At 43.7% G+C, this 23,098-nt stretch overlaps 1 protein-coding gene across 1 annotated transcript in view; it reads left to right on the top strand.

Moving 5' to 3' along the window:
* Positions 1–23,098, top strand: part of abcc8 (ATP-binding cassette, sub-family C (CFTR/MRP), member 8) — a gene marked incomplete at its 5' end in the record, with an annotated part of 122,126 nt that overhangs the window by 19,594 nt on the left and 79,434 nt on the right. Inside the window, 4 exons of the mRNA XM_080737275.1 lie at positions 393–635; positions 7,253–7,441; positions 10,402–10,566; positions 11,846–12,001. Coding sequence (XP_080593401.1) covers positions 393–635; positions 7,253–7,441; positions 10,402–10,566; positions 11,846–12,001 — 753 coding nt within the window. The remainder of the gene's footprint in view (positions 1–392; positions 636–7,252; positions 7,442–10,401; positions 10,567–11,845; positions 12,002–23,098) is intronic.

The following is a 23,098-nucleotide window of genomic DNA, read 5'->3' as shown; positions in this document are numbered from 1 at the left end:
CGACCTACCTGGAGTCCTGGACTCATCAATGAAAAGCCCTTTAAGCAACGGCTTTGCTGTGAAATTGTTGGCTGCTTGCAAGGAAAATCATTATAGATAGCACCACAAAATATTTATTTCCAGGGACCCCCCAGAAGCAAAATTTGAGTTATAAATGTTCGCTTAAAAATTACTCATGTTCAAAGATTTGCACAGATTTTCAAGACTTTTCAAAAATAGATCTACAGCACAAGCTCGCAGCGCGGCACTCGGTTGAGCTTGTATATCTGCTATTTTTCAATAGCTAAAGTTTAAAATAATTAAGACCCCTCCACCCTTGGGCCCTAGTAACTCAGTCCCACTTTCCCTCCCCCTTGTGACACCCCTGCCTGTGTGTGTGTGTCTTCCCACAGCGCTACATGTGCTTCGCCAACCCCATGGAAGTGAAACCCCCGGAGGACCTGCAGGATCTGGGGGTTCGTTTCCTCCAGCCCTTCGTCAACCTGCTGTCCAAGGCCACCTACTGGTGGATGAACACCTTCATCACCAACGCTCACAGGCGGCCCATCGATCTCAAGGTCATCGGCAAGCTGCCCATCGCCATGAGAGCCCTGACCAATTACTTGAAGCTACGAAAGGCCTTCGAGAACCAGAAGGTTAGAGCGACCTCTTGAGACTGACTTATTAGCTTACCATGCGGCGAGCACCAGAAATATTATTCACACAGCCCACACACGGCAGGTTTTATGATGTACTGTACATCACTGGACCAGATCACAGCAGAACAGACAGGAAGTCATTCCTTCTCTTTTTTATTTTCGAAATCATAAATCGGCACCCCTGAATACATGATAAGATAAGACCTACTGTATGTATAAATGTACACTATAGAGAGGATATTTGTCTACCCGTTTGCCCTAGTTTGACTCATTTGTCAACTTTCCAATTATCATATTGGCACATTCATTATAAAACACAGTATAGCCCTGAAATCAATGCAGTCCATGCAGGCCTAATCAAAAAATGAAGGTCTCCCCATTCACAATGACAAGTTGTGCCACACCCAAGTACTGGGAGCTGATGGTACAGTATGTGTTGCGCTCCACTTCAGCAATCAATCTCCCAGGGGTCTAGCAGCGCATTGTGCAACGTGGATAGACTCCCGCGCTTTCTTCTTCTTTCGTGTAACGTCAGAGGTGCAACTCGGTGTCCTAGGTCGAAGAGGCTTGCTTCCGAGGGTGTTCTGTATAAGGGGCAAGTGGTGATTATATGGTCGGCAGTCAGGGTCACCGCACTCGCATGCCGCACTGTCCGCCAGGCCCCACTTCTTTATTGATGTTTTAAAGCGACCGACCCCAGTTCGTTGGCGGTTCAGTGTGGTCCATTGCCGGCGTGGTAGGTTGTCTCCTCCTATGGCGCCACCTCCTGGGTCCTGGATGTAGCAATGGACGCGGGAGGGCCCGGCTGGCTCCCACTCCTGCTTCCAAGCTGCTGCCAACCATGCATCTCTGGAGATGTCATCAGAGGTGGAACTGAGCATCTCTTGTGCTGCCTTGTAGAAGGGGTGGCGAGACTTGAGTCTGCTCGGAGGCGCTGCTGTTGTTGTGGTGTGGTGCAGGATGTGCCAATCATGCCTTGACGAGGGTGGCAGCATGTTTCTGTGTCAAGCTCGCAGCGCAGCACTTGGTGCCACGCTGTGAGCTTGTATATCTGCTATTTTTCAATAGTTAAAGCACAAAATAATGCGTAATAATGCGTTCCCAGTCTAAATGGGTTAAACCCCCTCCCCCTATGAAGAACATTCATGGGGGCCCCCCTCAGTGAATCCTTGTACCCAGCCAGGACCCAGAATTTTGTGCGACACCGCTGTGTGTTGACACAGTCCTGGTGTAACCTTGGGCCATGAAAGCAAAGTATTCACACAGATTATGCTTCAGTGGCGTATACACACATACACTCGGGTGCGCACACACACACACCAACATCCGCTCTCTTTCTCTTTCTCTCTCTCCCTGCTGGCTCCCTGTGACTTTCAGCTTTCGTCACGGAGAGACATTTGCGTCATCAAACGTCAACATTCCAAAACGTAGCATGCTGATCTCGGTCTTTCCTGCCACTGTTTTCACAGTTTCTGTGTACACGTCTACACGGTGTACACAGTGAACTGCACTGCACGTGTGACGTGCAGTTCATCTAATAGTTACTTGCACAGTAGCACAGTGCATATTATGTAGCCGGTCTGGGCCTACTACTCAGCAACATCGCTCTGTGTTGTGTTGTGCTTTTGATGATTTAAAATAAATAAAGCGGCAGCATTAGCAACAAACACAGGACGTCTGCAGGCAGCACAGACTTCTCGCTGTCAGTGTAAAAGTCAGGTAGATGACGTTAAACAGGAAGTGAGGACTTCAAAAGCCCAGTCAAATACAGTCCAATTCCCTGTTCAGATTATTGTGCAGAGTTGTGGTAAGCAGTGATGTGATAGATTACTATTACTGATCCTTACTCCATTTTTTCCCATGCACTCCACATGCCATTGGGATCAATGATCTTCCTTTTCTCACTCCACAATCACATGGGGATCAATGAGCTTGTTGCCCTAAAGGCTATACCTCTTCTCCGTTTTATTGAGACTGAGGGGACTCGAGGGGGGATTATTTTCTTTACCGCTCGCTCTCTCCTTCGCGCCTCTCATTCTCTTTCTTCCTCTCTCTCTCTCCCCACAGCTAAATCATAACTGTTGATTAAACACTGCAAAGTGTGAAAGTGCACCCGAGTTTGACGCTTTCTGAGTTAAATTAACATTCCCAGACGTTCTATTTCTCTCTGTCTCTCACACACACCCCCGTTCTGTTTCTGCCTGTGTCTGTCTCGTCTCTCTCTTTTTCTCTCTCTTTCTGTCTGTCAGTCTTCTGTCTACTTGTGTCCATGTCTCTCTCAGTTTAAAGCCTTGTTTCTCCCCATCTGTCTTATCTGCTGGTCTGTCTGTTTGTCTGTCTGTCTGTCTGTCTGTCCATCTATCCATCTGTGATCTTCTTGTCCCCCCTCTCTCTCTCGCTCACTCTCGGGAGAGCACGTGCCAGGGTTCAGAGGTGAGGGGCCGCCGCGGGGTCGCCGTTTTCCAGCGCTGAGGAGGTCACAGTGACTTTCGTCACTGCTGCGTGTGCGTCCGGTGTGAACGCAACGCCCACGCTTCCCCCTCCGGTAGGGGAGAGAGAGAGAGAGAGAGAGATGCCGGGATCTTAGTGGAAGAGGCAATATAAGGGAGTGGGGGGAGGAGGGGGTTCATTGAGGACGGCCAACTTAGAACGTCGCCGAGGTCATTCCCGTTCCACTGTGAACGAGGTGACATCCCGACCCCTGCGGGGGTGAAAGCATAGCACTTCATGGGAAGTTAGTTTCACACACACTCTCTGTGTGTGTGTGTGTGTGTGTGTGTGTGTGTGTGTGTGTGTGTGTGTGTGTGTGTGTGTGTGTGTGTGTGTGTGTGTGTGTGTGTGTGTGTGTGTGTGCGCGTGCATGTGTGCGTGCGTGCGTGCGTGCGTGCGTGCGTGCGTGTGTGTGTCTGAAAAATCCTCCTTCCCATCTTTGAAGCCAAGGTAGAGCTGTGTGTGTGTGTGTGTGTGTGTGTGTGTGTGTGTGTGTGTGTGTGTGTGTGTGTGTGTGTGTGTGTGTGTGTGTGTGTGTGTGTGTGTGTGTGTGTGTGTGTGTGTGTGTGTGCGTGCGTGCGTGCGTGCGTGCGTGCGTGCGTGCGTGCGCACACCCGTATGTGCCTGTGTGTGTATGTGTGTGTGTCCATGGCGGTACATGTGAAGACTTAAGGTTGAGTGAAAGCTCACATGGAAGCAAGATGATGGATGATAACGGTCACGTCTGTCCCCACGGAGAGAAAGATAGAGAGATAGAGAGATTGTGTGTGTGTGTGTGTGTGTGTGTGTGTGTGTGTGTGTGTGTGTGTGTGTGTGTGCGTGCGTGTGTGTGTCTGAAAAATCCTCCTTCCCATCTTTGAAGCCAAGGTAGAGCTGTGCGTGTGTGTGTGTGTGTGTGTGTGTGTGTGTGTGTGTGTGTGTGTGTGTGTGTGTGTGTGTGTGTGTGTGTGTGTGTGTGTGTGTGTGTGTGTGTGTGTGTGTGTGTGTGTGTGTGTGTGTCCAAGGTGGTACATGTGAAGGCTTAAGGTTGAGTGAAAGCTCACATGGAAGCAAGATGATGGATGATAACGGTCACGTCTGTCCCCACGGAGAGAAAGATAGAGAGATAGAGAGATTGTGTGTGTGTGTGTGTGTGTGTGTGTGTGTGTGTGTGTGTGTGTGTGTGTGTGTGTGTGTGTGTGTGTGTGTACTGTGTGTGAGAGAGTGTACATAAGATGCTCTGGGAGTGTTTTGTTGTGTGTAACTGTCCAGATGTTCAGTCTGATCGTCACTAACTGAGTCACTGACCTGTCAGGAACAATTCCCACATTACTAATCTGACGAGGGGCTCTTACTCTTTCTCCATTTGGATTTGTTTTAGAAATTCTTTGAAAGAACTAAATCTAGACACTTTCTTGGCAATGTGAAACCCACTGCTCTGTGTCACGTCCATGGCTGGAAGCACTTCCTTTTTTGTTTTGATCAGCATCTTTTCCATATCCCTCGCAATTTAGTCGCTATGTCAATAATATCCACTCTTTTTCCCCTCCACACCAAACCTCTTTGCCGAAAATAGCCGATCTACAAGCTCACAACGCCTCGCAGCGCAAGGCGTTGTGAGCTTGTAGATCTGCTATTGGCTAAAGTTCTAAGAAAATGGACGCTAGGGTTCAGGTGGTTGATATAAAAAATTCACTCAAAGGTTTGGAGGACCCCCTGTAGTAACTCTGAGGACCCCCTAGGGGTCCCGGACCCCCTGTTGAAGATATAGGCTATATATAGGCTATTCCTTGTCACTGTCTTGGGGAGGGTGCAGCGACACATGGTGGACTACATCTGTAGTGTTAGTCCACCATGTGTCTCCTCCGAGACACAGGTGGAGTCACCAGGTGTTTATTTTCACCTGACAGTGAGGAGTACCGTGTTGTTGGAGGCACCGTGGAGGAACTGATCCAGTCTCCATGGTGGTGGGCAGGAACCTTACCCCTGCAACACCCAGGGGCCTTTTCCACCCGCAAAGAACAGGTTCAGGTTCTTTCTTCCGCCTATGGCATGAACCCAGAGGTGAGCTTTTCTACCGAGAACTGAATTGGTTTTGAACCGTAAAAGTTGGTTCGCGGCCAGTTCCGCAAGAACGAACCAAGGTTCCAAGAAAGTTGCCATTTCATAGGCGGGAGAAAGAAACCGAACTGGTTCTTTGCCGGTGGAAAATGACCATATTAGAGACCATATTACGCGTGCCGGCCTCACGTCCCCCATCATTCCATTTCCATTCTACGTCGCCTGTCATTCCTTAATTTTCTTCTTTCTCGCCCGTGTTGGTGTGTGTGGGGAACGGGGAGGTGGGGGTAATGGGGGAAATGGTCTCTGAACCACTAGTTTGTCACCCAGAGACGCCCGTCGACTGGAAGCACTTTCATTATGTAGATCCTCAGTGATGGATCAGAAACGACATGTATAAATAGACCGTGAAACACCTCTGTATTTGCTGATGCAGCAAGCTTCTGCATGAAGGAGTTTCAGAGCCTACTCTTAAATGGCCTCATTCTGTTGGCCTCTGATGGCCTCCATTTCACGGGTGGATCTACGGATGTCGGATGGGTGAACAAACAAATCATATCGATTGATTGGGGGTCACGGTATCGCAGTCAGTTGTGCTGTCGCCTCACGGCTAGAAGGTCCTGGGTTCGTTTCCCGCCGGGGACGCTGTGGACGATTTGGACTTGGGGGGGCAGCCATAGCTGAGTGGTTAGTGAGCCTGCCTGGGGAGCCAGACCCCCTGGTTTTCCTAGGTACGATTCCCGGCCAGGTCAGCAGTGGGTGCCCCCCGTTGAACGGGACTCAGGAGCAGTCTAGTTTGTGTAGGAAAGATTTGAGTGACTGTGAAAGAACTTTCTCCCAAGGTAAGATTAAGACATCATGCTTTATATAAACCCTATTATATTAAGCCTAAATGGTTCTGCTGCCGCGTAGAACTGTTTTTAACCATTTTTTTTTACTTTAAAAATGAATAATTTCCCGTGAAAAACCGAGGGGGGCCCACGTGGAGGGGAGGCCCAGGTCTTTGATCTTGACCCCCCTCCCAAAAATCTGTACGACGGGCCTGCAGGTCAGCAATGTGTCGATGCGTGTCCCTAAGCAAGACTCTTAACCCCTAATTGCTCCACGAGCGCCGTAGAATCCAATGGCTGCTCACTGCTCCTAGTTGTTATAGGATGGGTAAAACACAGAGGACAAATTTCACGTATGTGCAAATGTACTGTGACAAAAACACCCAAAGGCTTGGGGTCCCGTATTGTATTGACTCCTCATGCATAGAAGGAAGCATCAGGTCAGTCCGTTGTCTCCCCAGGTTGGCAGAGGGAGTGTAGCGCCACGGATTACATTAGATAATTGACACCGGGTGAAAAATGGGTTACAAAATCATGGGATAAAAATAAAATAAAACACATATTGACATCATCCACCGGTTATTAGAACAGCTAGGTTTAAAACCTCCAGGCCTAACAACTTAAAAAAAAAAAAAAAAAAAAAAAGAAAACTCCAGGCCCAGTCATAAGACACATTCTTTTGTTCTGCCTGGTTTCAGAGGTGGGTCACTCACTCCTTTAATGAAAACTGCAGACTGTAGCAATTTCTTCAGGCATTTTCCATTGCTCTTTAAAAGCTTTTATAGTGACCTAGTTTCACAGTTCTGTGGTAAATTCATCTCCACAGAGGACTGGCTGTCTAAGTGTATTAAAAATGAACATGCCTCTATTCCTCGATAACAGCTAAGGGAATGCACTAATGGAATGACGTAGGTGTTCCCATGATTTTTAGTGAGACATTTTACAATTACTTAATTCTCAGTCCACTTAAGCCTGATTCATAGGTCTGCTGAAAATAGCAGACCTACAAGCTCACAATGCTACACATCCACGGTGCATTGTAAGCTTGCAGGTCTGCAATTTTCGTCACATGACACGCCGCGCGACAGAGCATAGATTAGGCATAATATTTGAGGAACTGCTTACGTAATGTGTATTAAGTGCTTCATAGAACCTCAAAGAATGCATTTATCAAAGGATGTGTTCATTCCAGCTTAACTTGTCAAATGCATTTCAACCACTGTCTCACTGATGTTTCTATCAATCCTTTTCCAGAGGCAACAGGGCACTGCGCCCCAGGGCCCAAAGTGGATCTGGCGGGCCTTGAGGAAGGCGTTTGGCAGACCCCTCATCCTCAGCATCACATTCCGCTTCTTGGCTGACCTGCTGGGCTTCGCCGGCCCTCTTTGCATCTCTGGCATCGTTCATCATATCAGCAAGGACAACCAAACCAACCAGCCACCGGTGAGAACGCAGCGTCATGACCGTATACACACCATAGTAGCATTCAGTAGCTTAGCTTAGGATAGCATGACACCTGTGTGCTGTTACTGCAGAGCCATACTGTAGATGCAGACAATAACGTTGAATATGAATTGTCAAAAAAATGAAAGAAAGAAAAAAGCATGGCAACCTAAAGGTGTGCATAGTCGAGCTGCATGGCTGTTTCAGCCCATGTTTGTTCTGGCATTTTTAGCACTCTCTTATGGGCAAATGTTTGGACGTAGTGACATGCATTGCATACACAAGACAGACAAACAGACAATCAGACTCAATATTTCCGCACGTACACTTCACGCCGCATAATTAAACCACAGATAGCAGCTGTGTGTTAGAAATAATAGAACAGTCACTTGCCAAACTGAGCCAAAGTGGGAATTGGACGAGAGGCAGAGATATCATGGTATGATGGTATGGTATGGTATGGTATGGTATGGTTGATTTCTTAATCCCAGAGGGGAAACATGTTTTGCCACCTGAGCGAATACAAATACACACACAAGAAACAGCAACATACAGTACAAATTACATAACATTACATAAAACAGTAAAAAAAAAAAGAAAAAAAGAAAAATAGAACCTCCCAAAAACAGAGCTAGCGGTGTGCATTAAGGCAGTGTTTCTCAACCTTTTTTCTGCATGGGCACACTTTTCATGTGCCAAGAATCCATGGGCACACCAACATAATACGGCCGGGGGTGTAAATATCGTCACTGTCGGGAAATTTGTCAGTTTCTTCGCAAAGTAAAGCCCTGCTTCATCATACAAGGCTGTCGCACAACAGTAGTGAAAACAGCAGATCTACAAGCACACAACGCCTCGCACCGCGAGGCGTTGTGTGCTTGTAGATTGGCTGTTTTCACTAGTTTAAATCATTTTTAAAATGATAAATACAATACTGGCTTTCAAGCAGTTTCAAGGGGCACACTTGACCCTTCTCAGGGGCACACCAAAGGTCTCCAGGCACAGTGGTTGAGAAACACTGCATTAAGGAATCTAACAGCAGAAGGAACAAAGGTCTTACTCATTAGCGCAGTAGAGCAACTAGGCATCAAAAACATGTTACTAAACGAGCTACGCAGGTCCTTATAAACATCATTGTATAGACAGAACACAGAGAAAGACAAATGTAGCTGTGACAACCTGAACACTGAGTCCTGTCTGAAAGGTCACAGCTGAGTTCTGATGGGACGTTTTATGATACCTTCTCTCCCCAGCAGCACACCTGTCCTGATAGTGTCCCAACAAACTCTCTATATTTAGACCACATTCCACATAGGGCAGCGACAGCTACAGTCACGCATCAGACAGACACTCTTATCTCTGTAAGAATAACTCTTCAATTATTTGTTTGATGTCCATCCAGACAGCAGCAGAAGCAGCAGAACAGAAAGACAGCATTAGTCTTTTATAGTCTTTAGTTTTAAAAACCTCTGTAGACAAACATTTTCAAAACATTAAAGAATGCCATGAGGTGGTGTGTGTGTGTGTGTGTGTGTGTGTGTGTGTGTGTGTGTGTGTGTGTGTGTGTGTGTGTGTGTGTGTGTGTGTGTGTGTGTGTGTGTGTGTGTGTGTGTGTGTGTGTGTGTGTGCGCGCGCGTGTGTGTGCGTGCGAGAGAGAGAGAGAGAGAGAGAGAGAGAGAAAGAGAAGAGAGAGAGAGCTTATGGATGAATGTGTGCCAATTGGAGATTCTCATTCTCATTCTAACACTAGAAATAGATATTGGACAATGATCTTTTTCAACAGAATATACAGTATAGGTAACATACATTAACATAAGAGACATACAACATGGGTGTGTACTGTGTACACTCCTATAAACAAAATACAAAGGTACTTCTTTGCTTTTATATATAAGTTGAACATGTGTGATGTGTCTACTTGTACAGTATGTTGTTTGTATTGTCTTATCAAAAATCAATCAAATGTAAGTGATAACTTCTGTAAGTGATATCTTCTCCCATATCTGCTGCATATTCACTTTTACTATCCAGCTCAGTCTCCTCATATCATCTCTAGATAACAATGTACAGTAAGAGGTGTCCGCTTTATTTCAGCTCGATTAACAACCCATTGCCAGCCAAATTTAAATATGAATGTGCGCTTATAACGCCAGGAAATAGCTATATTTAATCATCATAATCACATCAATTTACCAAGCCACGTTGATATACCATACCACAAAATGACCACTAGAGCGAGCCATAGACCATAGACTGTGGAAGCCCCCATGTTAACCCATGTTAAAACCAAGGTTCACAACATTCAAGGATGGGACGATGACGTCGATCCCCATTGACATGAATGGGAGACCCGCGGGCCGCCATCTGAGCTCAATACTGTTCAATTCGTGCTTGATCGTCTAAAACCACCATCGGTATGGGCACCGGAACGTATACAGATGCCACACAGAAAGTTTCCGAATCAAAATCCAACCTAGTGAAGCTGCGTGAGGGTCGGATGGTTTGCATTGAGCCTAGCGGCTAGCAGAGGCCTACGTAAACAGGAAGCTATGGCTTAAAGGTGACGCCATAATCGTATCCTTTTTTTTTCACGGTTTACGTCTTTATACTTGCCGAAGGTAAGCTAACCGTTCCGCTCCGTCTATTAACCCAAATTAAAAGCTTAAACAATGCTTTTATATAAAAGTCGATTAAAGTCGCTTGGCAGGGAACTCCATAGTGAGATAGTCGATCTAAAAGTCGACCGGCCCTGACTGAGTTAAGTGCTGTTGTCCTATTGAACACATGTGCCTGGCTGGATATTTAAAAGGATGACTGAAATTCACAGGGAGCCGCAGGTGGAGCTAACACAGTCACCAAACCGTGCTATTTTCAGATAGTAGCTCCTGTTATGAGAGCTATTGATGTCACGAGTATAGGTCGATATCTGGTCCTCACCCTCTTCCTCTCTGTACTTCCAGATCAGGCTGATGGGGATCTATTTCATCTCCTCCAAGGGCTTCCTGGAGAATGCCTACGTGCTGACGGTGTTGCTGTTCTTCGCCCTGCTCCTGCAGAGGACCTTCCTCCAGGCCTCCTACTATGTGGCCATTGAGACAGGCATCAACCTGCGAGGAGCCATTCAGGTACTGATCCATAGTGTTGTCTTTATACCATGATTGTTGCTATTGCCACGAGCCAGACGGTTTCCTCCCACACATTTTTAACGCTTCCGTCATACAGTCTGGAGCACAGAAGCACAGAAAATTATCCAGAGGTAAAGTGGATGTGACGCCTCCTCCCTGCTTCCGTTAAAGAAAACAATGATTCTCTATGACCTCATGCCTTTATTTGTCTGTCATTCAATGTTATATGAGATACTTCAATGGTTTCCAGTGGAAATAAGCTTAGTCTTTTCATGGATCTCCTTTTAGTAGACCTTGTACCAGTGAACTGTACCGTCATGAAACTGTACCTTTTCCTATGCAAACTTCTAATAAAGTCTTCAATCAATCAATCAATGCACTCCGGCTCCGAATTTGCCATGCTGCAGGTAGCTGCGGCTGTGCGTTTTTCTTTCCCGATCGAACCCAGTTCGATGTGTGCGTCTTGTCGCATGCGGTAAAAGCTCATTGACTCCTTTTATGACTCCTTTTCGGATCCGCACAGCCTTTGCACACCAAATCCAATGCGTTTTAATCATGCAGCAAACGGAAAGAAACGCAACGGTCCTGTGTGCAAAGCCCTTAATAATATAAAAATTATCTAAGCTTATATAGCTTTCTGCTTATCAGAAATGGAAATTCAAAAATAAAATGTAATCGGAAATACAAAATGTAATTGGAAAATACAAGGTTTCTTCCCGACAGTGACGATATTTACACCCCCGTATTATGTTGGCGTGCCCATGGATTCTTGGGTCATGAAAAGTGTGCCCATGCAGAAAAAAGGTTGAGAAACACTGGAATAGGTGACTGGCTCCGCGAGACTACCATGACAGTGATGTGTTCAGGACCCGGAGCTTGCATCGAAGCGTCACTGAAATGCCAATGATACTACTGCAAGCCCTTGAAGCTACTGTGTAGCTTTTGCGTTTCTTTCCGTTTGCTGCATGATTAAAACGCATTGGATTTGGTGTGCAAGGCTGTGCGGAATCCACACTGTGGATCCGAAAAGGAGTCATAAAAGGAGTCAATGAGGTTTTACCGCATACGACAAGACGCACAAATCGAACTGGGTTGGATCGGGGGCAAAAAACGCACAGCCGCAGCCACCTGCAGCATGGCAAATTCGGAGCCGGTGTGCATGAGGTCATAGAGAATCATTGTTTTCTTTAAAAAAAAAAAATCGTCCGTTTTTTCTGTGCGAAAAAAAAAACATCTGTGTGCAAAGCCCTTTACTCTCCTCTCCTCTCATTTCTGGCAGACTAAAATTTACAACAAGATCATGCGTCTGTGCACGTCCACCATGTCCATGGGTGAGCTGACCGTGGCTCAGATCTGCAACCTGGTGGCCATCGACACCAACCAGCTCATGTGGTTCTTCTTCCTCTGCCCCAACCTGTGGGCCATGCCAGTACAGGTGAGACCCAAGCACCGGGTAGTACTGTGGGCCATGCCAATAAACATGATTATTTTGGGGGTCACGGCCTGAAAAGGTTGAGAACTACTGGCATACACTACCTGTCTTTGGGCATTGCGCATAGGAGTAATCGACCTGTTATTGAGCTGAATTATTAGTGTGGTTGCCAGGGCAACCACATTATTACTCTGGGGAATTTTGCAGTTTTTACAACTCTTAGTCTCATTGACTTGAATGGGAAACTCCATATATAGTGAGTAACTTTTAGGTATCTGACCTTTCCCATTGACTTTGAATGGGAAACACCATATATAGTAAGGTAACTTTTAGGTATCTGACCTTTCCCATTGACTTTGAATGGGAAACACCATATATAGTGAGTAACTTTTTTTTCCATGAAGACTGCAGCTCTGGACGGTGTCATGCCACTGTTAAAGTTTCGAGAGACAAGAGCCCAAACCCAAATTCTCACGATTGTCCACCACAACACTCAAGGTTTGTAACATTGTGAAAGTAACGTTTTTCACTAACCTGGAAATGGTTCTTCACATACACAGCGACGCCACCGCCGTTTTGCTTTACACGGTCAGGTAATGTTGTGTATGACTTGTGTCTGTTGCGATAGAACATGGTGTAACCTTCTAATTGCAAACTGTCAGCCACAAAGGAGTCAGTGAGGTGAGTTTCTGTCAAGCACAGTACATCTGTAAATGTCAGTTCGTGGTGTTGTGTGAGGTCCTGAATATGAGGCAATAAACCTTGAGTGTTGTGGTGGACAATCGTGAGAATTTGGGTTTAGGCTCTTGTCTCTCGAAACTTGTCTCTCGAAACCCGCAATTGAGCCTAGACTTTCTACGTACAATGTATCGAAACCTAAACCAAACACAAGCCTCAATATTTCACTCTGTACGGGACTGGTGCTTACAGAGCATAGTTAAACAGAACCCCGAACCATTCTTCTTCTTTGTAACTGGGGGGGCTGGCACAGGGAAATCACACCTGATAAAGTGTATATTTGGTGAGGCAACAAGGATTCTCCGTCGACTCCCCAAACTTTATGAAGACAGAGACGCATCCATGCCCATAGTGCTGCTATCTGCATTCACAGGAACTGCGGCATACAACATCGGTGGGAACACACTGCACTCCCTGTTGAAGTTACCCAGAAGCCTAAACCCACCCTACAAAGGGCTGGGAAACAGTTTGGATGATGTGAGAGCAAAGTTGGGAAATGCAGAAATAATCATCATCGATGAGATCTCAATGATATCAAAAAAATTGTTTGCCTACGTTCACTGGAGACTGCAAGAGATCAAAGGCAGTAAGAAACCATTTGGTGGCATGTCGGTACTTGCAGTAGGTGACTTTTACCAACTCCCTCCAACAGCAAGCGGAAAACCACTTTGCATGCCAGAAGAAGGCACACCAGATCTTCTGCGTGAACACTTTCAAATGGTCACGTTGACAGAGATCATGCGACAAAAGAATGATGTGCCCTACACACAACTTCTGAATAGGTTGAGAGTCAAGACAAAAATGGAACAGCTGAGCAAGGACGACAGAGAACTCATCAGTGAAAGATTAACTAACAGTCAAAATTGTCCCAAGGATGTTTTGCACATCTTCGCCACCAACAATCAGGTTCGCAAACACAACGAGGACTCTTTAACTGGACTTCATTCTGACATCATTAAAATACCTGCAGAAGACTATGAGAGAAACGAAATGAGTCAACGCATGACTCGACTCTCAGACCCCAAAGAAGGTCATAAGGACAAGGATCTTGCAGACAACTTGCAAATTGCCAAAGGCGTCCCTGTCATGATCACCAGGAACATAGACGTAGAGGATGGCCTGGTGAACGGCACATTTGGCAAGATTAATGATGTTGACATGCATATCAATAAGAACATAACTACAGTAACCAAACTTTGGCTGGTGCTAGACAAGCCTGAAGCAGGACTGAAATACCACAGAACTACATCTGGCGCCACACAGGTGTACATCGACAGAATGGAGGAAAACCTGAGTACCCACAAAGTGATTCGCAGGCAATTTCCCATCAAGCTGGCATATGCTTGCACGGCTCACAAAGTCCAAGGTATGACTACACAATCCGCAGTAGTTTCTTTGAAAGGAGTCTTCTTAGAAGGCATGGCCTACGTTGCCCTCAGTAGGACAACAACATTGCAAGGATTGCACATCATTGACTTTGATGAGAAGAGAATCTGGGCTGATCCTAAAATCACAACTGCCATGGAATCCATGAAGACTGCAGCTCTGGACGGTGTCATGCCACTGTTAAAGTTTCGAGAGACAAGAGCCCAAACCCAAATTCTCACGATTGTCCACCACAACACTCAAGGTTTATTGCCTCATATTCAAGACCTCACACAACACCACGAACTGACATTTACAGATGTACTGTGCTTGACAGAAACTCACCTCACTGACTCCTTTGTGGCTGACAGTTTGCAATTAGAAGGTTACACCATGTTCTATCGCAACAGACACAAGTCATACACAACATTACCTGACCGTGTAAAGCAAAACGGCGGTGGCGTCGCTGTGTATGTGAAGAACCATTTCCAGGTTAGTGAAAAACGTTACTTTCACAATGTTACAAACCTTGAGTTTGTGGTTATAATGATCGAGTTCCCTATCAAGATTTTGATCACTGCAGTGTACAGACCACCATATTATAGTAACCCATTTATGGATAACCTGGAGGCGCTACTAAATTCCTTGGAACCTATCGACGACCAGCCCATCGTAATTTGTGGAGACTTCAATGAAGATCTATTGAACGATTTTCCTGGACCCATAAGAAAGCTTCTAGAGTCAAGAGGATATGCACAAGTTATCAAGGAGTCCACCACAGAAAAGAACACGCTGCTGGATCACATGTACATCTCAAGACCAGAACAATGTATACAATCTGGAGTTTTACGTACATACTACAGCTATCATAATCCAGTATATTGCATATTGTCCACCAAAGACCCCATACCTTCAGGTACCTAAGACACTATATATGGAAATTCCGAATATGACTAAAATATTACATCATAATGACATCATATAAAACTTTAAAATAAGTATATAACTAATTATTATTATTAGCTGTATCATATCATATTATTAGTTGTATTATTAGTTGTATTAGTTGTATTATTAGTTGTATTAACACAGTACATAAACCAAATATTAAAGAAATTCAAAAAATAGAAGACACTAGCCTATAAGTGGACGCCAGACTAGTAAGAGACAACAGATTAATCGGACTAGAGGTCAATCTCTTTAAACCAAAGAGAAGAGGTCTGAACAGACTATTGAGAAAGAGCAGACTAGACTGACTACAGCCAGATTAGTGAGAGACGCCAAATTAGTCAGAAGGCCATATTAAAAAAAGAAAATCTCTTTAAACCAAAGAGAAGAGGTCTGAACAACACACAGGTTTGAACAACACACAACCAAAAGAGAAACCAAAAAAACTACAATAGAAAGAGACCCATAACTATTCAGACTAGACACCAAACTAGATAAATAGGCCATACTAGCTAGCGGTTCCACAGAGACTACAGGATCGATGCACAGCACCGTTCAGGGTAACAGTGAAGTGGCCTTAGCCCATAAAGAAGTGAACAGGAATTCCCAGCTAGGTGATGATCTCAGTAATAAAAGAGACTCGATATTGGAAGCAGTAGCAAGTGCAGACAAGCCTCTCAAAGCGAAGGCGAGTCAGGCAGAAAAGAACCCTATGAAGCGTGGGTACAAGGACACTGAAGAAGGCAGTGGACAGAGGCCACCTGAGAGCATTGAGGTGGACCGAAGCAAAGCCAGCCCTCTGCAAGTGAATGGGAAAACTGCGGAAGATGCTCCTGCTCACCCCGAGATCAATCCTGGGCTGGCCAGCCAGGTCCATAGTGAGATCAAACCTCAGAAAGAACTCCTCAAATCTCTAATGAACGGGAGCCTGTTGCAAAACAACGTTTCAGACTCGGACCACCAGCCACCCAACAAGATGCCCAGGCTAGATGCCATACTAGCTAACGATTCCACAGAGACTGCAGGATCGATGCACAGCACCATTCAGGGTAACAGTGGAGTGGCCTTAGCCCATAAAGAAGTGAACGGGAATTCCCAGCTAGGTGATGATCTCAGTAATAAAAGAGACTCGATATTGGAAACAGTAGCAAGTGCAGACAAGCCCCTTAAAGCGAAGGCGAGTCAGGCAGAAAAGAACCCTATGAAGCGTGGATACAAGGACACTGAAGAAGGCAGTGGACAGAGGCCACCTGAGAGCATGGAGGTGGATCGAAGCAAAGCCAGCCCTCTGCAAGTAAATGGGAGAACTGCGGAAGATGCTCCTGCTCACCCCGAGATCAATCCTGGACTGGCCAACCAGGTCCATAGTGAGATCAAACCTCAGAAAGAACTCCTCAAATCTCTAATGAACGGGAGCCTGTCGCAAAACAACGTTTCAGACTCAGAAACGCAAAACAGGACAGTTCATAGACAGGAGCCAGATGTACAAACGCAAAATACCACATCATCACCAGCCACATTATCCACAAATCCACCAAATACCTGTTCCAGCAATATTCAGTTCAAGAGACCATGTACATCAATACGATCTATTAAATCTTTAAATTGTTACCAGTCACTATGGAATATCCGTGTTTGTGTTTTAAACAAAACTGAAGATGTATGAATGTTGTCCTTCTGACAAATGTAATAAGAAGATTTCTCCATCAGTTAATGGTAATTATTTTTGTACTAAATGTAATAAGGAATATTATGAATTTAGATACAAACTTTTACTTTCAGTTTTAATAAAGCAATCTGACACATCTTTATGGGTCACTTGCTTTGAGGACACAGCTCAAATTCTATTAGGTTGTACTGCTGATTCCATAGTAAATTATACTGAGACGGAAACAGATATAATTGACAATATATTTCAAAGAGCATGTAAGACCTATATATTTAGTAATTCGGTCAAGAAAACCACATAAAACAATACAGAACGTTTCAGTACCACAGTCTTACATATCCAAGAACATGACAATATATAATATTAACACCCAATGATTAGATAAGCTACACTTACAATTTATTTATTATGAACTCATAAAGAAGAAAGTAGGTTTTGTATTTATTTTTTATTTTATTTATTTACAGTTTTTCATTTTAATATTTTTTTTATTATTTATTTTATTTATTTACATTTTTTTATTTAAAATCTTTAAATTGATTTTTTATTTTTCAATCTCATAAGAAAATAAAAAAATATAAGAACTTTTATTTAAATACCTTTTTTTAACTCATTGACTGCCAAGGCACGAGTTTCACGAGTTATTACAGTACTCCCAGGCTGCCACAGCCCGAGTTTCCCGAGTTGGAAGCCATTTTGAAAAAAAAAAAAAAAGATTTTTTTTTTTTTTTTTTCAAATTTTTTTTTTATAAAAAAAATTCTAAAAATGCCTCAAATGTATTAGGCATGATCGCAATTGCGAAATTGCATGTTTAGCCCCATAACAAACACATCTTTCAAAATGTCAAAAATGGCTGTTTTGTCTGACTTTGAAGGCTTGTATCTCATGAATGCCTGAACGGATTTCCAAGCGGATTTTTTTGTTTGAAAGCTGTTAAAAAGTACTACACATATGGTGCATGATCTAGGCATGGGCGTGCACGATCCGTGCACTAAAAATTGATCCGTGCACTAGAAATTTGGAAGGTGGCAGTGTTTGTTTTGTCTGACTTTGAAGGCTTCTATCTCATGAATGCCTGAACGGATTTCCAAGCGGATTTTTTTGTTTGAAAGCTGTTAAAAAGTACTACACATATGATGCATATATGGTGCATGGGCGTGCACGATCCGTGCACTAAAAATTGATCCGTGCACTAGAAATCTAGGATAGTGGCAGTCTGGTACTTGGGGGCCATCTTGAAATGGCATTCAATGAGTTAAGAACAGTCATTTTTATTTATGACCACATTTATGACCACATACACATACATTTTTTATTTTAATAGCTACAGTATTGTATTTATTAATTATTTTATTTAGTTATCACCATATATAGTGATGTAAGAGTAAGGTAACTTTTTAGGCAACCACACTCGCAATTTCCCAAATTGCAATTTCTCTAGTTGTTATATAGTCCTGGAAATTGGGTTAAATATTCTGGAAACGTTTTGGAAAGGTTTTGGAAATGAATTGGTAAAAATGTGTGGGAACCCTGATCTTTGACCACCAATTTATTACCAATGTTTTGACCGAGATTTCCTTGATAAAGTGTGAAGTATTGAAATCAAGTTTCTATTTGAGAACATTTATTATAAGCAAACAAATAAATAAGAACAAACTCAAGTAACCTTTTACTTTATTAAACTTCAATATATGAAAAGTTATTTTAGCTGTAATTATGCAATGAACGAGCAAACTCATTAATATAAAATATACACAAACTGAACTTGACTTTATTGAATCAATTATAAGCCGATCTACCTTGCCGATCTATTTCAACGCATGACGCATTTGCGTCATGAATGATGCAATGCGCCATGAGCTTGTAGATTAGCTATTCTTTTAAATGTTGTAATAATGACATTCCCCAAATCGGGATGTGTAACCGAGGTCTGTTGCAGTGTAACAGAGTTAAGTGGGTTACTCCACTTTCAAGGGTCGCGGTGTTGTAGACTGACAGCCAGGTCGTCTTCGTCGATCGTCTGTAGGCGACCTTGAGTCTTGAATGATCTCTGGGTCTCTTTGGACCTCTAAATCTTAAAGATAGGCTGGTCTTCAGGGTTCTATCTTGAGTCTTTGCAGTTCTTCCTGCTCTCTGGATCTCTTCGGATCTCTACTGTAAATCTTAAAGAGGCAGTGTTAAGCTTCTATCTTTGAAATAGTAGGCAACTCATGGCTCTACTTTGCTCGGTGAAATTCAACCAGGCAATCTCTCAATCACGTCTATCTGAAGGTCAAGGTCTGGTAAATGGCCATCGATTCACTTTTTTTTAAAATAATTTTTATCCCACGGCCATCAATTCACTATTGCAAATTCCGCCTTCTAATCCACTTCTTACTTACTTCTGTACTAGTAGCCGAACAAGACAACTTGAGTTGGAAAGTCATCCATTCTATAGATCTTAAGTGTGACGTCACACCGCATTGTGACATAATATTGTGTCGTCATGCAGCATCTGTGAGGTTGTAGATCGTCTATTTTCACTAATTCTTAAACATTATTTTCTATATGGAATTATTATTTCTTCGATTTTTATTTCATTTATTCATGAAATTAGAAACATCTCTTCTTTTTAGATCAGGAAATGTTTTGCTTTTTTGGGGAGGAATGTCCAATTTTGCTGCATGTATTGTATGTGTATGAGTCAGTCACTGTTTAACTGAGTTAGAATCGTGAAAATACACCCGACCCAAAAAAAAAAAAAAACTTTCGCGCACAGGCTCATTCCCCCTCTTTCACATCGGGCTGTTTGCATGTCTGGAGGGAATGAAGAGACACAATATACAGTAACTTCTCACATTCCTCTGCACGGCGTCCCGTGTAGAAGGATGAAGAGATGCAGCTGTGATTTGAGAATAAACTTGTACAGTTCCTTCTGGATGGGTCTTAAATGAGGGGTCTGTCAGTCCATTTATCTGCCTTGTTTTAATGGATAGGAGGGGTCTTATAATGGGTCCGCCGCACCCTACATTATCTCAATAAGTAATGTAGCTATGAGAAAATTCGAATTCCTGGATGCCATTTCTGGACGCAAGGAGACCACATCATCCCTTTGCACATGGTTGCACACGGTACTGAGTATCTGAGGTGTCTTATAATATGTTCCCTACCCAGTGTAGAGTATTAGGGATGTCGGGTAGGAGCATATGACCATACTGCAGGGTATTCCATAAACACCATATACAGTTAAGAGTCCACCTTCAAAACAGTACGGCTTAAGCCCATTCAGTTCTTGGATGTACCAACTGAATTGCATACTCAACAGAGGGGGCTGGGTATGTATGATGTGATTTAACCCTGTTCGACTTGCCGCGCCGTGGTGACAAGGCGCCTATTTGCCTATTTGCTGACCTAGGGCAGAGGCCTCAGCTATCGGGAAAGAAGCAGTCTGTTTATTTGTTCCAATGGGGAGGCTTCTCCTGCCAATGGGTCCGCCGCGCCCTCAGCAAAGTGTCGCTGAAGTCCTGAACGTCACATAGGGCCAGGAGACCGTTACCTTTGTCTTCTTGGTGGTGAGCTGGCGATTCTGCTACCACGGTATCGTGATGGAGGTAGCCATCAATTAGCTGGCTCGACACGATTTCGGCTTCTGCAGAGAGTTCATACTCCGTCTCCTGTGGGGTGAGTACAGGCTGCAGTGGGAAAAGACGCAGTGGTTCCACTTGAATGAGTTGATGATGCCCCCGACACATTCTTGTTGAATTCATCGTATTTTCCTACGTGTTTCGAGACCCTAAACATCCATCAAGAGATTTAGAACAGATATGCCTGAGCTCCACCTCTGGAGGAGTGAATCATGCTGCGTAGCCCTGCGGCCTCTAGATTCTTCACACTCGTCAGGAGTTCCTGTAGCATAGTTTGCAGATAGGACAAACGCGCCTCAATGTTGCCCACGCTCCTCGACTTCTTCTGTAGGCTCCTCGACTTCTTCTGTAGGCTGTGTAGGAGCTGTCCTTTCAGCGGACGTAGATGTCCCTCCTCCCTGAGCTCTCATCCACTCACCGAACCTGTAAACCATAACTGACCCTGTTGCACGAATAGATCTTTAAGACGATTATAAAAGTTTTGTTGTATAATCTCAACCAGACGATCTCTCAATCGCGTCTAGCTGAAAGTCAGGTTTAGCTGTGGTAAATGGCTGTCAATCTACTATTGTGAATTCTACTTCATAACCCACTTCTTAGTTAACTTTATACTAGTAGACGAACAAGACAACTTGAGATGAAAGTCATCCTTTCTATAGCTCTAATCATATTGTGTTGTCATGCAGCATCTCCAAATAAGGCTGTTTTCCTTTGCGAAATTGTGACGCATCGGCTGCATAATTGCCATTACCAATGTTGTCAAAGAAGTCAAATAATGGCTGATATATTGGCCAAATCGATCTCTAGGTCATGCTGTACAAGTCCACTTTATTGGGAGGTGGTTTTGTTTTGTGTTACATGTGGTTCTATTCTCTTGATCATGTCGTCTCTGTCGGGTGGAAACCTCATACCGGTATGTTCAAAACTGTAACTTTTCAGGATTCCAATTTAAAAATCACACCCAATGTGAAGTGAGCGCTGAGCGGTGGTCGTGCTTGCATAACGTCTTCAGACTAGGATTTGAGTCTAGGATGTACAGGCTATGCTACACACACACGTTTTGCTATGGCAAAACGCTGAGGAAAAAGGCTACAAACATACGACATATGACATCACTAGACAAACATGATGCTACGTACACAGTACACTGAGGAAAAAGGCTACAGACACACGAACAGCCACTCTATGGAGCGGTTTACCACCGCTCAAAAATAGCAAAAGTAGCAGATCTGCTATTTCTGATGTGATGAAGTGACGCTGTAGTATGAAGTATAGGTCATTCATTTACGAAAAAACACAGACAGTTGCCCGACAGCAACGATATACAGAACCAAGAGGTGTCTTTCTCCACAGACAGAATTGGCACGGTTGAACAACGCAGGGTCACGCCAGATTTTTCCCTCTATAGGAATTATAATTACACCTGACAGGCACACCTATGACAGAGTGCGACCCTGTGACCTTTGTGCATCTTGAGGCTGCTGCATGAAATGTCATGTTTTATTCATTTCATTTTGATCAATGCTATTTCCTTCACGGCTTTAAATTCTCAGAGGGAAATGAAAGGCCAATAAATAAAAAATAAATACAATTAAAATCCATACAGCGGGCCTTGGAGATGCTCAAAAAGTATAATAAATTATATCAATCTTTCTCGCTTGCTCCCTTTTTTTTCAGTAAGATTCAGTAACTTTTTTGCCATGTCAACATAGTTGATAGGAATTTTTCTTGGTTCACTCTCAAATGTAAAATGAAAAAACAAAAAACAAAGACAGTGCATCATAATTATACGAACAGCCATAAACACACAAGAAGGAAACAACGGGAAACAATTCCCAGCAGCAGTTTAAACTAAAGTGCTATATACCGGTACATATACAGTTTTTTGCCACATAAGTGCATAAGTCAGTGCAAGTTCAGATGTCTAATAACTATGGGGTAGGTGTTGTCTCCGAAGCGGGGTGTTTTGCTCTTAATGCTCCTGCCTGATGGGAGGAGATTGAAGAGCTAGTGTGCGGGATGAGAGTTGTCTGTTGTGATTTTTTTTAGCCTTCATAATTATTCTTGTGAAAGAGAGTGATGCAAGTGAGGGGAGGCTGTGTCCAATGATTTTAGATGCTCGGCGTACTACTCTCTCTAGCTGAGTCTTGTCCTGGGAGTTAGTGTAACCAAACCAAACAGTCCTGGGGCCGATGCCATAGTATAACAGATATACACAGCTTATAAATCAATATAGCCTCTGTCATTATTTTATCAGAGACAATATCAATATCAATCATTTAAATCCAAAATGCAGTGGATTTTAACTGCAAGTATTCATAACAACACTGTCACTAATATTTCAATCTGGCTAGCCTTCGTCCAAGAAAAGGGGAAAAACAGCTCCCTCTCTGTTTAGTTAGCATCAGAGAATCTGTTCTTGAGCGATTACTATTATTTAGACATGGTTCTTTTGGTTAAGGTTAGACACTGCTTTTTTTAAGGTTACACGGTTAGTCTATTGACAAAACTGCTGTTTTCATTCATATATTACTGGCTTCAGATAACGTGTTGAATTTAGATGAGTTCGCTGTGAGAAGACACCTCCAGGCTGCATTGTCTCCTCGTTGTTGCTATTTATCATTCTGTGCCAGGTTGCACTTTGTTTGTCCAAGGTATTGGCCTCGAGGCCTGTAGACCGTATTGTGTTTTTTTTCTCTTCGTGTTTGCTTTATAGGATTGCTCAGGTTACGAAACCAAGCAAATGACAAAATCCC

The sequence above is a fragment of the Nannobrachium achirus genome (genome assembly GCF_963921795.1).
Source record: "Nannobrachium achirus genome assembly, chromosome: 11".
Classification (NCBI taxonomy): Eukaryota; Metazoa; Chordata; class Actinopteri; order Myctophiformes; family Myctophidae; genus Nannobrachium; species Nannobrachium achirus.
Note: the sequence above shows the minus strand (reverse complement) of the source record. Positions and strands in the feature narration are given on the sequence as shown.